General features: G+C 48.4%; 1 protein-coding gene across 2 annotated transcripts; it reads right to left on the minus strand.

Annotated features, from left to right (window-relative positions):
* Nucleotides 1-3,716: 3,716 nt before the first annotated feature.
* Nucleotides 3,717-11,479, minus strand: Zfp61 (zinc finger protein 61). Of its 2 annotated transcripts, XM_087581373.1 has the most exons (7): nucleotides 11,316-11,479; nucleotides 10,265-10,365; nucleotides 7,973-8,114; nucleotides 7,448-7,537; nucleotides 6,937-7,063; nucleotides 5,836-5,904; nucleotides 3,717-5,176 (listed from the first exon to the last, which is right to left on the minus strand). In XM_087581373.1, the coding sequence occupies exons 3-7, from the start codon at nucleotides 7,985-7,987 to the stop codon at nucleotides 3,729-3,731; spliced, it is 1,749 nt and encodes a 582-aa protein (XP_087437499.1). In that variant the 5' UTR covers nucleotides 7,988-8,114; nucleotides 10,265-10,365; nucleotides 11,316-11,479; the 3' UTR covers nucleotides 3,717-3,728. The 2 variants fall into 2 exon arrangements, with proteins under 2 accessions (XP_087437499.1, NP_001017512.2); NM_001017512.2 differs by lacking the exon at nucleotides 7,448-7,537 and having other exon boundaries at nucleotides 11,316-11,455.
* Between the last annotated feature and the right edge of the window lie 392 nt (nucleotides 11,480-11,871).

The raw sequence follows: 11,871 nt of genomic DNA on the forward strand, positions 1-11,871 counted from the left end.
TTATGTAAAGGTTTTTCCATCTGCAAGGGTGATTTTCTTCTTCTGGTTCAGTAGAAATTTATTGCTCCAAACTTCTCCCTAGTCTGACAAGTGAGAGGCATCTGGATAAAGGGGAAAAGGCTCTAGAACTCAATCCTTTACTAATCCCTTTCGGTTAGGCTACAGATGTTAATCGCCTCAGCCAGTGGCTTTTAACCCTCAAAATTAGCAAGAAAGTTTTTAGGACTTTTTTGATGTTATCATCAGCATTCAATATAGTTAGAGAGCTAGAATGTCCAGAGACCCTTAGTCTTTAAACCTACACTAGAGTCCTACTCTGTCTAGTTTCAATCTGCTTGAGGCTGGGAATCTCCCAGCAGGAGCCATTAAGTTAAACACACACACACACACACACACACACACACACACACACATTTACATACATGTATATAAAAAGAGATATATGTAATATAGAAAGGGGAGTTATTTTCCTAGTCATTAGATTTGGGAACTGTCATTGTACTTGAACTCAAATAATTCCCATATGCATACATATTAACAAGCAGACTGACCACATAAAAAAAATTCAAAAATTCCAACTGTAGTCTAATGGCACAAGATACTGTGAAATGTGGTGTGGAGACCCTCAGTTGTAATCCTAGCACTTGGGAGGTATAGGCAGAGAGATTGGGAGTAAGAAGTCATCTTTGCACAGTAAGTTTGAGGCCACCCTGGGCTATATTAGACCCTGTACCATTAAAAATGAAGGAGGAGGAGGAGAAGGAGGAGGAGGAGAAGGAGAAGGCAGAGGAGGAGGAGAAGGAGGAGGAGGAGAAGGAGAAGGCAGAGAAGGAGGAGGAGGAGGAGGATGGGGAAGAGGGGGAGGAGGAGGAGGTGGAGAGATGCCTCAAGCCATTAAGAGCACTTGCAGAGCTTCCAGAGGAGCTAGTTCAGCTCTCAGCACCCATGTCAGATGACCCTCAACCTCCTGGAACCCATGCTCCAGGGGATCTGATGACTTAAACTGGCCTCCTCAGGCACTCCACACACAAGTGCACGTTGCCTCCCTTTCCCTCTCTCTTGCACACGTGAACATTCCACTAAACACACTCTCTCTCTCTCTCTGTCTCTGTCTCTCTCTCTCTCTCTCACACACACACACAAACAAACACACACACACACACACACTAAAAAAAAAGATTTTTTTTAAAAGCAGATAAAATGATATCATGTTTCTGGTGGCTAATTTCCGGGATCAAGGGGCTGCAGTGATATGAAGGAACACCCCAACAAGAAAGCACCTTTGAATGCAGTACCTGGGGCTTCATCCCTCCTTCCTGCTGATTTGGGAACACTGAAAGCAAGAATGAGGGCAGACTGTTTCCTGAGGGATGTGAGGGAAAGGGCCCAGCATTCTCCTAGAGCCGGGGCTGGCTTCCAGGAAGGAAAAAGACGCCTGAGAATAGGATCGGCCCACAGCAGAAGGCGTCCAGTTATGCTGTCACCATCACCCGTTGCTTTTTTTTTTTTTTTTTTTTTTTTTTTTTTTTTTGGTTCTTTTTTTCGGAGCTGGGGACCGAACCCAGGGCCTTGTGCTTCCTAGGTAAGCGCTCTACCACTGAGCTAAATCCCCACCCGTTGCTTTTTAACTGAGGACCATCCCAGCTACTGCCAACTTCCGACTGAGGAAACCGGAGCTGAAGTTTAGGGGTTGTGAACCTCCGGTCTTAGAGGTCCTGTGCCCTCACGTCCTGTCTCTGGGAGCGACCGTCTGACAGGATAAAAAGACTGAAAGGGACTCAGGCAGATGTGGGGTGGACTCAACTCCCTGATCCGAAAGAGGATGGCAGCTTAGTTCTTCAGAGGGCGGGAGCAGCTTAGCTTGCTCTAGCTCCTGAACTACACTTCCCAGAAGCCATCGGGAGCGCCCGCCCTCCGGATAGTCTTGGAATACACTTCCCAGAATTCTCACTACTGGAAGAACCAAATCCTGACCCATAGATGGGGGGGGGGGGGGGGGGGGGGGAGGGGCAGTCTGTGAGCTTCCGAACTACAACTTCCAGAAGCGCCTTCTTCTTCCGGCCACTCCATCCAGTTCACAAAATGAGTCCGTGCGTCCTTAGGTTGTTAATTCCTGGAGTGTTAAGTTCCTTTTATTGCTTTTGGGGTTACTAGGGGGAAAATACCAGACAGAAAGAACCTGAAAGTTTTCTTCGGCCCAGTTTTAAAGGGATTTCAGTACATCATAGCTGGAAAGGCCTGGTGGCTCTGGCTTGGGAGTAAAGAAATTCAGTTTCACATCTGGTGGCTGGTCCAAAAAGCAGAGAAGGCATGACAGAACCAAAAGCAAAGGTCTGTCCCTCGAGGCCCCATTTCCAAAGTTTTAGTAACTCGATCGAGGGTCAAGTCTTCAAATCTCGGGGGCTTGGGGGCATTTCCCATCTAGCCCATACAATGCCAAAGAATCCATGGTGTGGAGTATTATCTTGTTACTGCCAGACTTACAAAACCCGTTTTCAGCCGATATGGTCAGAAAGGATAATTGATTCTACAAAACACGAGACAAAAACCCAAGAAGATAGGACCCAGTGGACAACGAAGGTTGGGGCAAAGGACAGATATTCATCATAAAAAGACAATACCATGTTGATACTGCAGATGACAGTAACGAGTGGCTTTCTGTTTTGTCTATTCTGGGGACTGGACCCAGGATCTGTGCGTGATAAACTATTCTAACACTGTGCTACATCCCCAGGTTGAAAGTGAGTTTTTATATTTCGGTTGCTTCTGAGTTCTTACTAAGGCTATTGTGGTTCCTGTAACAGGAACTTACAGCTCAACAGTTTCAAAAGTACATGCCCGCGTTTTAGTAACAAATACTATCTTTTAAGTGCTTGGTACTAGGATTATGTCAGTTCAGCAGTGCCTTTCCTTTATAAAGAACTTCCAAAAAGCCCCGATGAGGCACCCTTCCCACAGTTCTCCTTGTGACACTTGAAAAAGGTCACGGTTGCAACTACAGTTTCCTTGAAATTAATGGTGCCCGGAAACACTGCAATACGAGGACCAGAAACACTGACCTTAACGAGATAATCTTTCTTTTGAAAAATGATTAAAAGAATTCACGGAGCATGCCGGTGAGATGCTCAGTGGGTAAAGGTGCTGCCACCAAGCCTGACAGCCTCAGTTTGATCCCTGGCTCCTCATAAGGTAGAAAGAGGGAACTGCCTCCCAAAAGGTACCCACTGATCTCCACACACATGCTATGATATGTCTGCACGAGTACGTGTGTGCTCCACATACACTAAGTCATATTCTTAAAAGATCGTTTACGTTCTGTGTGTGAATGTTTTGCCCACATTCATGCATGAGTGCCATATACTGGATCTTCTGAAACGCAAGGTTATGGGTTATTAGGTTCTTTACTCTTTTTTTTTTTTTTCGGAGCTGGGGACCAAACCCAGGGCCTTGCGCTTGCTAGGCAAGCGCTCTACCACTGAGCTAAATCCCCAACCCCAGGTTCTCTACTCTTAACTGCCAAGCCGCTCCTGCAGCCCCCATACTAAAGTGTTTTAAAATGTAATGAAGCAGGGCTGGGGATTTAGCTCAGTGGTAGAGTGCTTACCTAGGAAGCGCAAGGCCCTGGGTTCGGTCCCCAGCTCCGAAAAAAAGAACCAAAAAAAAAAAAAATGTAATGAAGCGAAAGGGGAAAAAAAAAAGAATTCACACGACACGAGTCAGTTCAAGCACTATTTTATAGAACATTTTTCCTGAACGGGTTCCCCAGTGCTTTTACTGTCTCTCTTGCTCTTGTAAGGTTTACCGCTGCTGTGGATTCTGTGGTGAATTATAAGATTTGACCGCCAACCGAAGCTCTTACCACAAACTTCACACTTGTAGGGCTTCTCCCCCGTGTGGACTCTCTGGTGGGACTGCAGCTGTGACGAGCGACTGAAGCCTTTCCCGCACGCATCGCAACTGTACGGCTTCTCTCCAGTGTGGACTCGCAAATGGACCTGGAGGTTCGAGTTCAGAGTGTAGCCCTTACCACACACAGTACACACGTACGATTTCTCTCCGGTGTGTATGCCCTGATGGGCCTGAAGACTCGAAGGGCGACTAAATTCTTTCCCGCAGTCCACGCATTTATAGGGTTTCTCTCCCGTGTGGACTCTCTGATGAATGTAGAGATTTGAGCTACAAATGAAGCTTTTCCCACACTCCTGGCACTTGTATGGTTTCTCTCCCGTGTGGACCCTCTGGTGGGACCGCAGGTGGGAGTTGCGACTGAAACTCTTGCCGCAGGCATCACACTTGAACGGTTTCTCCCCGGTGTGGAGTCTCTGGTGGTCCTGGAGGTGGGAGGCCTGACTGAAGGCACTCCCGCATGCCTCACAGTTGTAAGGTCTCTCCCTGGTGTGCACCTTCAGATGGATGTTAAGGGCGGACCTGCAATTGAAGGTTTTCCAGCACTGCCCACATGTGTGTGGTTTCGCTACTGTCTGGTCCCCCTGGTGGATGGGGAGATTATGACCGGACTCCTTACGCTTTTCTCCTGTGCGATCTTCATGAGCGCAGCCGTCTGTGCCACAGGGGAAGCCTCTCCCACATTCAGCACACGCACGAGACCTCTCTCCCGAGTCCAACACTTGGTGAGGAGCAGAGCTGCAGAGATCGGAAACAGCTTCTTTGTATGGGGAGCTTTTCTGTCTAGTGTGACTCACTCCATTCTGGTCAAATGGCGCCACCTCTGTACTGTCTCTCCCGCGATCGCCGGGGCTATACGACTGTTTACTCTTGTGTCCTCTACGATCGGGGTGGGGATGTGAACTCCTACTTGTAGAGTGTATATCCGGTTTACTCTGACCCTGGTCATCTCTCTTGGAGACTTGCTGGTATCGCTCCTTACGAGTCTGCGGCTCAGTCAGTAAAGTTTTCTGGGAAAGCGGGAGCCTTCCCGTATGGATGGGAACGTTTACTTTATGACTCTTTATATAGTTCTCATCTTCAGAAACGTCAGGAGATGACCTTAGCCTGACCCAGCAGGGAGAATCGTCCTGTAACTGAGGAGCATTTACCACAGAGTCCCGACATGTGGTTAAGTCGTCCGTGACCCACTGCCAGATTTGCCAGCAGGAAAGGGCTTCCGGTGACCTTCCACCTTGGACAGCTCCTCTCTCACTCTGGTTGTTCATTCCTATGGAGACAGAGGTAAGAACAAGTGAAAAGCGTTTACACTTGGATTTCACACTTAGCTCACAATACCAGATTTGAATGCAAATCAAGATGATTCCTTTTCACTATTGATGAAACTTTCGGGTGTAACTGCTAACGGAAACCACTGTAAAGTCCACTGAGGTCCCGACTGTTAGGAACCAATAAGGGTTGGATAAATGGCTCAGCAGTCAAGAGCACTGGCCGCCCTTCTAGAGGACCTGGGTTCATTCACAGCATCTCACAGCTGTAACTCCACTCCCGGGGAATCCGACGCCCTCTTCTGGCCTCCGTGGACCCCCAGGCACACATGTGGTGCACATAAACACACGCAGGCAGTCACCATACACATAAAATAATTATGAAAAAATTTAAAGACAGAACCAATGAAGCCACTTAAAAGCGAGTACTGATTGATTTTTTTTTCTTTTTGAAATTATGGATCTTTCCTACCACAGGACGGTGTCCACAGGAAGAAACATTTTATGGTGCTCAGCTTTCCCGCAGCTACCCAGAACGGTGCCTGACACGCAGTCCAGCATAACACGCTGCAAGTGCTCAAAGCATGCTGTTTGGCCCACACAGTGCTGGCCACAGGGACCGTGGATGGCAAGTCCTAGGGACGAATAACGGAAGACTCACCTGAACCTTGCTCCCTAGGCTTCTCTTCTCTTTCTAGCTGTGGTTTCTCTTGTTTGAAAAGTTGATACTCTATGAACAGGCAAGAATCACAAATGTCAAAGGGCGAAAATGCACTGGGGATGTCACGGAGATCATCACCAACGCAACCAAAACAGTGTGATCGAGCTTGCACACACGTAGCCCAGGGAAGACACACCGTTTATGATGCGACCCTTCTACCACACACATGCGCGTGTCAGAAACAATCTGAGCGACCCACTTTGAGTTCACGCCTGCAGTCTTCAGATCTATCCTCCCTCGCTCAGCATCCACTCATTCCTTTTCCTACAACATGGTTATTTTCTCTAAGGAATCTGGTGTTTTCCACTCCATTGTGTTTCAGGAGACATTGCCAGCAGAGGCGTTGAGAGACGGCCCAGTGGTTTAGATCACTTGCTGCTCTCCCAAACAGAATTCTGTGTCCAGCACCTACAACCACCTAGCCCCAGCTTCAGGGGGTCCAATGTCCTTCTCTGGCCTCTGAGGGCTCCTACACAAAGGTGTGTCTCACTCACACAACACGCATAAAAATAATAAAAATAAATATCTTTTAAAAATGACCAGTATGGGGCTAAAGAGATGGGCCAGTGGTTAAGAGTGCTTGCTGCTCTTCCACAGGACCCCAAGTTCAGTCCCTAGTACCCACATCCTGTGGCTCACGACCATCTGTAATTCCTCTAATTCTAGCCTCAGAGGGTACACATACCTACGTGTGTGTGTTTACACACACATACACACACATACCCCAAATAAGATATGATTTTGCGGGGTTTTTTGTTTGTTTGTTTTTCAAGGCAAGGTTTCGCTGTGTAGCCCTGTAGTCCAGGCTGGCTTCACACTCACAGAGATTCACCTGCCTCCTGAGTACTAGGATGGCTCACAACCATCTGTAACTTGAGTTTCAAGGGATCTAACACCTTCCACTGGCCTCAATAGGTACCAGGCAATATACTCCTATACAGACATATAAACAAACAAACAAAATGTCCTGAAATATCCTGTTCATAAAAGACAAGAAATGTTCCAACTCCAAGGTATGTGCCAGAGGGCACCTGTCCTCACCCACTGAGAGCAGGTTCCGAAAATTCTCCACCATCACATCTTGGTACAGCTTCCTCTGGGTGGAGTCCAGCAGCCTGAACTCCTCCTTAGTGAAGATCACAGCCACATCCTTGAATGTTACTGCCTCCTACAACAAGCACATATGACCTCAATCTTATAAATAACTACTGTTAGTGACACTGTCAGACTTAAAATAGTCTTGGGGACGAGGGGGAGGAAGCTTATAAAGACTCAGAAGTTCTAAAAGGAGGTTCCTTGAGATTATGGAATTATACAACTCATAAGTCACGGGAACTCCCTGAAACTGACCAATGTCCAAGGTCCCTCTGGCCATAGAGTTATATGAGCAATAGGAACTGCTGAGGGGACTCCGGTCAACAGAGTTTCCTAGAACAGCCTCTCCTACCTATTGAGATGTCTGCAAGTCGTGCATAAAATTCTAGGGAAACCTTTCCATGATGCAGATACCTTGGAGTCATTCTGTTCCCGGGAGTAACCCCAATAAACTCACCAATTCCTCAACTTGGACTTGGGTCATATTGTTACTTGAGTCTGTTGTGGATTCCCTACTTGGGGTAAACAGATGTCTGTCTCTGTCTCCCTAAGAGAAGGATCAACAACAATACCTGCTTACAGGCGCAATAGCTCTGGGACAGTTAAACTTACAGTGACAAACAAGCACCTGGCAGAGCCTAAAGACCTCACGTACTTTTACACATTCTAGTTTTAAAATTACATTTACTCATTGTGTGTGTGTGTGTTGTGTGTGTGTGTGTGTGTGTGTGTGTGTGTGTGTGTGTGTGTGTATGATAGTACTGTGTGAAAGACAGATGACTACTTGTGGAAACTGGTTCTCTCCTTCCACCATGTAGATCTTGGGGATCAAACTTAGGTCATCCGGCCTGGAGGCATAGACCTTAACCCCTGAGCCATCTTGTCTGCTTGCAAATGCTTTGAGTCTCCTAACAAGAGAAAAATCCTCTAGCTTGAGAAGAACCATTACATTCTGACAGGGAGGACGGTGAGCTCTACTTACCATGGGCGCACTCATTTTTACCCTTCCTTCCGGGAGATGCAGAGCTGAAAAAGGCAGAAATCGAAAGAGAGAGACGACCCAACGGTACCACTGACCACACGGCCAGTCCTTGTCAGATAGTCAGGTCTGTGTTCCTTGTAGCCTACGGTCAGAGGATGACAATGATACCACGTATGATGTCAATTCCATTCAGAAGTAATCACGGAACACTGTGCCCAACCACAACATATGAGATTTCCTTGTACTAATTTTTTGCGATTTTCTCTAGGTTTTAAATTCTAAGGAAACTTTCAGTAATCGGTAGTGTTGGCAGTGAGGATGGTAAACGTGGAAACAGCATCTAACGCTAATTCACTGTAACTGGTACTCGGCGTCCCTCTCCTGGTGGAAGTTCTCTAGCACAAGGCAGGCAGTAAATCCCTCCCTGGAGCCCACAGGGGACGCATCGTGAATCCTGATTTGGCTCTGCACACAGCACTGCCTCACGTTGCTTGGGACTTTTAGCAGGTGTGACTGTTGACAATATTCATTAAGCATGGGAGGGGGTGTGAATCACAATGCTGTGATTACAGGGTACCCTGCTCCATTTTATCTGGGTCAGGTGGCACAGCGAACCTGGTAGGCCTGAATCTTCAGATGAGACACCTCCATGAACAATTTACACTGGACCTGTGTGGGAGTCACCCGGTTCTCCTTAGAATGCCGATTTCTGGGGTGTGTCTGCAGAAATTTTGCTAGATGGGCAGGGCTTGATTCTGGGTGGAGTTTAAGCCTTGGCAACATCCCCAGGAGAGAAAATTCTCTCTGCTGGTTCATGTTTCTAAAGTTTTGTTTTGATTTTTGTTTGTTTGTTTATTTTTTAAGATTTATCTATTTATTTATTTAATCCAAGTACACTGTCACTGTCTTCAGACACACCAGAAGAGGGCATCAGATCCCATTACAGATGGTTGTGAGCCACCATCTGGTTGCTGGGATTTGAACTCAGGACCTCTGGAAGAGCAGCCAGTGCCTTTAACCGCTGAGCCATCTCTCCAGCCCCATGGTGAGTTTCTAAATGGTTGCAGGGAACAGTCAGTCCCAAGGCACACAGCTGCCATTTAACAAAAACTTACCCAGAAAACCTGACAGAACCGTACTCAGAACCACGCTAAAAGAACCACTGTTCCATTTGCGTGCTAAAGTACTAACAATTTTTTTTAAAAACACGATCCTGTCATTTTGGAAATCTCCATGTCTATAATGTAAAAAAAAAAAGTTATTTGGAAAAAACAGAATTGGTGAAAACAACTTTTTTAAAACTCTAATACTAGGGACTGAGGGGATGGCTTAGCTGGTGAAGAGGCAAGTGGGAGGAGCTGCGCTCCCTCTCAAGGAAAGCTGGAGGGGGGGACTGGGGGCTGCATGCCAGTGGCACACATCTGTAATGCCAGTGCTGGGAAGGCAGACAACGTATTATCTTGCCTGCCTCTGCGTCAGCCTGCCACACCTAAGCAGGCAAGCTCTAAGTCCACAGAGGGGATGTGGTGGGTAAAGGCGTTTAGCACCAAGCCTGACTGAGTTTGGTCCTCAGGATCCACATGGTGGAAGGTGGGCAGCATCTCTCCAACGTGATCTTCTAATCTCTACATCCAAACCACAACTCGCTTGCTCCACCCTTACCCGAACCCGGGGTTGACCTCTGACGTACGTCCGTACACACATTCAGGTCGCAAAAAATATCCAAAGCCTGCTCTCCAGGTCCCTGTGGGCCGGTGCTAACTATGTTCACCATACTGGCTGGCTTCCTCGGGGAGCTTGCACCAGTAAGATGGAGCCCTTGGCTGTGGGTTCCCACAGCCTAGCTTTGAGGCCAGCCTCCCCACTCTTGGGGCTTCCTTCTGAAGGACTGAGGTAGCAGAACAAACTCCATTTTGATCTTAAGACTCAGTCTATTTTGTCCTCCAAACAATTTTAAAATGCCGTCCTTGGAGGAAGCTACTATCTAGAAAGCTAGTGTCTGCGGTCCTTGAAGTGATATGACCCACACCCTTGGGCTCTGGGAAAGAGACCAACATTCCTCTACCCTCGCATGCAATGCCAAGTCTTAGAAACCCCGCTTTCGGCTTTTTTCCTTTATAAATCCCCTTCCCCTAGGGCTGGGGGTCGCTCTCCTTTCTCTTCCGTCAGGAAGGTAGTGTGGCCCAAGCTCGACTTGAAGCGAGATGCTCATGTGCTTACATGGGAGCTGTGGCTCCTGGTGGTCTCTTTGGGGTTTCTGCAATCTGGGCACAACACTCTGTATAAACTAACCTCTAATTACGGTCATTCCCAGGTGTATAACCTCCGACTTCAGTCAGTCTTAGTCACATGTGGCTTTATGGCTTCCAGCACTGCTTTTTGGGAAGTCAGGGCTGCAGAGAAACCAAAAATTGTAAAATTACAAAATTCCCTACATTAAACCACACAGTTCCTGCCGCCGTACCTACTGCAAGCAACCAGCTCCTTCCTATAAAGGTCATAGGTGGGTCATGGCTGTGAGTAGCTAGCTGATCCACAGAGGCAAGAAGTGGACGGAGTATTACAGCGGTCTCCGTGACCTATGTGCTAGGAAATTTTGAGCATTTCACTATCCGTTTTTTTTTTTTTTTTTTTCCCCTCCAGGTATGCTACTAGGAAGGTCTAATTTCTGTCTTTTGCAGAACAGCCAGTAAATGCACAGAGGAATCAGCTGGGGCAGAAGCAGAGCCAGCTATGGGGTGGAGAAGGTGAGCTGCAGGCCTGGAGGGGAGCCGCAGGAGGAGGGAGGGGGCTTCAGGTAGAAGAGGGAGCTGCAGAAGGGAAGAGATGGCTGCAGGCAGAGAGAGGGGGCTGCAGGAGTGAGGGAGACTGCAGGGAGGGAGAGGGAGCTGCAGAAGGGAGGGGTTGCAGGAGGGAGGGGGACTACAGGGAGGAAAGGGGGCTGAAGAAGGGGAGGGGGGAGCTGCAGAAGGGGAGGGGTGATGCAGGCAGGAGGGGTGCTGAGGGCCAGAAGAAGGGGGTTGCTAGAAAAGGTTGCAGGACCAAAGAGAGAGAGGTTGAAGGCAGAAGGGGGCTGCGGGCAGGAGAGGAGGCCACAGGCTGGAAGGGGAGCTGTGGGAAGGGAGAGGGGGCTGCAGACAGAGAGGGGGCTGCAGTCCAAGAAAGGGGTAGCAGGCGGGGGCCGGGTGCAACAGGCAGGAAGGGGGTACTGCAGGCGTTAGAGAGGGCAGCGGACAGGGAGTGGGGGCTGCGGGGACGAAGCGCGGGATCACTGCAGAATCAACTTGCCCCGAGGGCCTGCAGACTGGGGGACGCTCCCTCCGGAGCTCGCGCTGTTCCTTACCTTTCAAACCTCGCTCCTTCCTTCTCGCCGGAGACACAATTACTGTCGATCTCAGAAGCATCTAGGGGACATCCTGACTAAAACAACTCAAACCCAGGGGCACAGATGGCTAATAAGCCAACCAGAACCCGATGAGTTCCCAGAATTCCGCGTGGAGAAACTGTGACGACGCTCGGCTCCGTGGTAACGGAAGTGAGGCTGCAGAGGCGTGGGTGGCCCATCCATGAAGCTAGGGGAGGAGCACCGCCCTCCCGTATTGAATTTCCCTGTTTTTTGTTTGTATGTTTTTTTTCTTTTTTCATTTCTCATAGTTCCTAAGAAAGCCTTGAGCAACAATGTCTTTACATCGTAGGCTGTCTGTGGGATATACATCTGTAGGATATATGTGCTTTGGCGCTGGAGAGGTGACGTAGTGCGGAGAGCGCGGCTGGTACAGAGTACCAGGCACTAGGGAGCTCAAAACTGTAGTCACTCCAGCTCGGGAGGGTCCGTCGACCTCTCGTGGCGTTCCTGAGTACTGCATGTCCACGACGCACCACAGACAAAACACGCAGAG

The sequence above is a fragment of the Rattus norvegicus genome, chromosome 1 (genome assembly GCF_021556685.1).
Source record: "Rattus norvegicus strain SHRSP/BbbUtx chromosome 1, alternate assembly SHRSP_T2T, whole genome shotgun sequence".
Classification (NCBI taxonomy): Eukaryota; Metazoa; Chordata; class Mammalia; order Rodentia; family Muridae; genus Rattus; species Rattus norvegicus.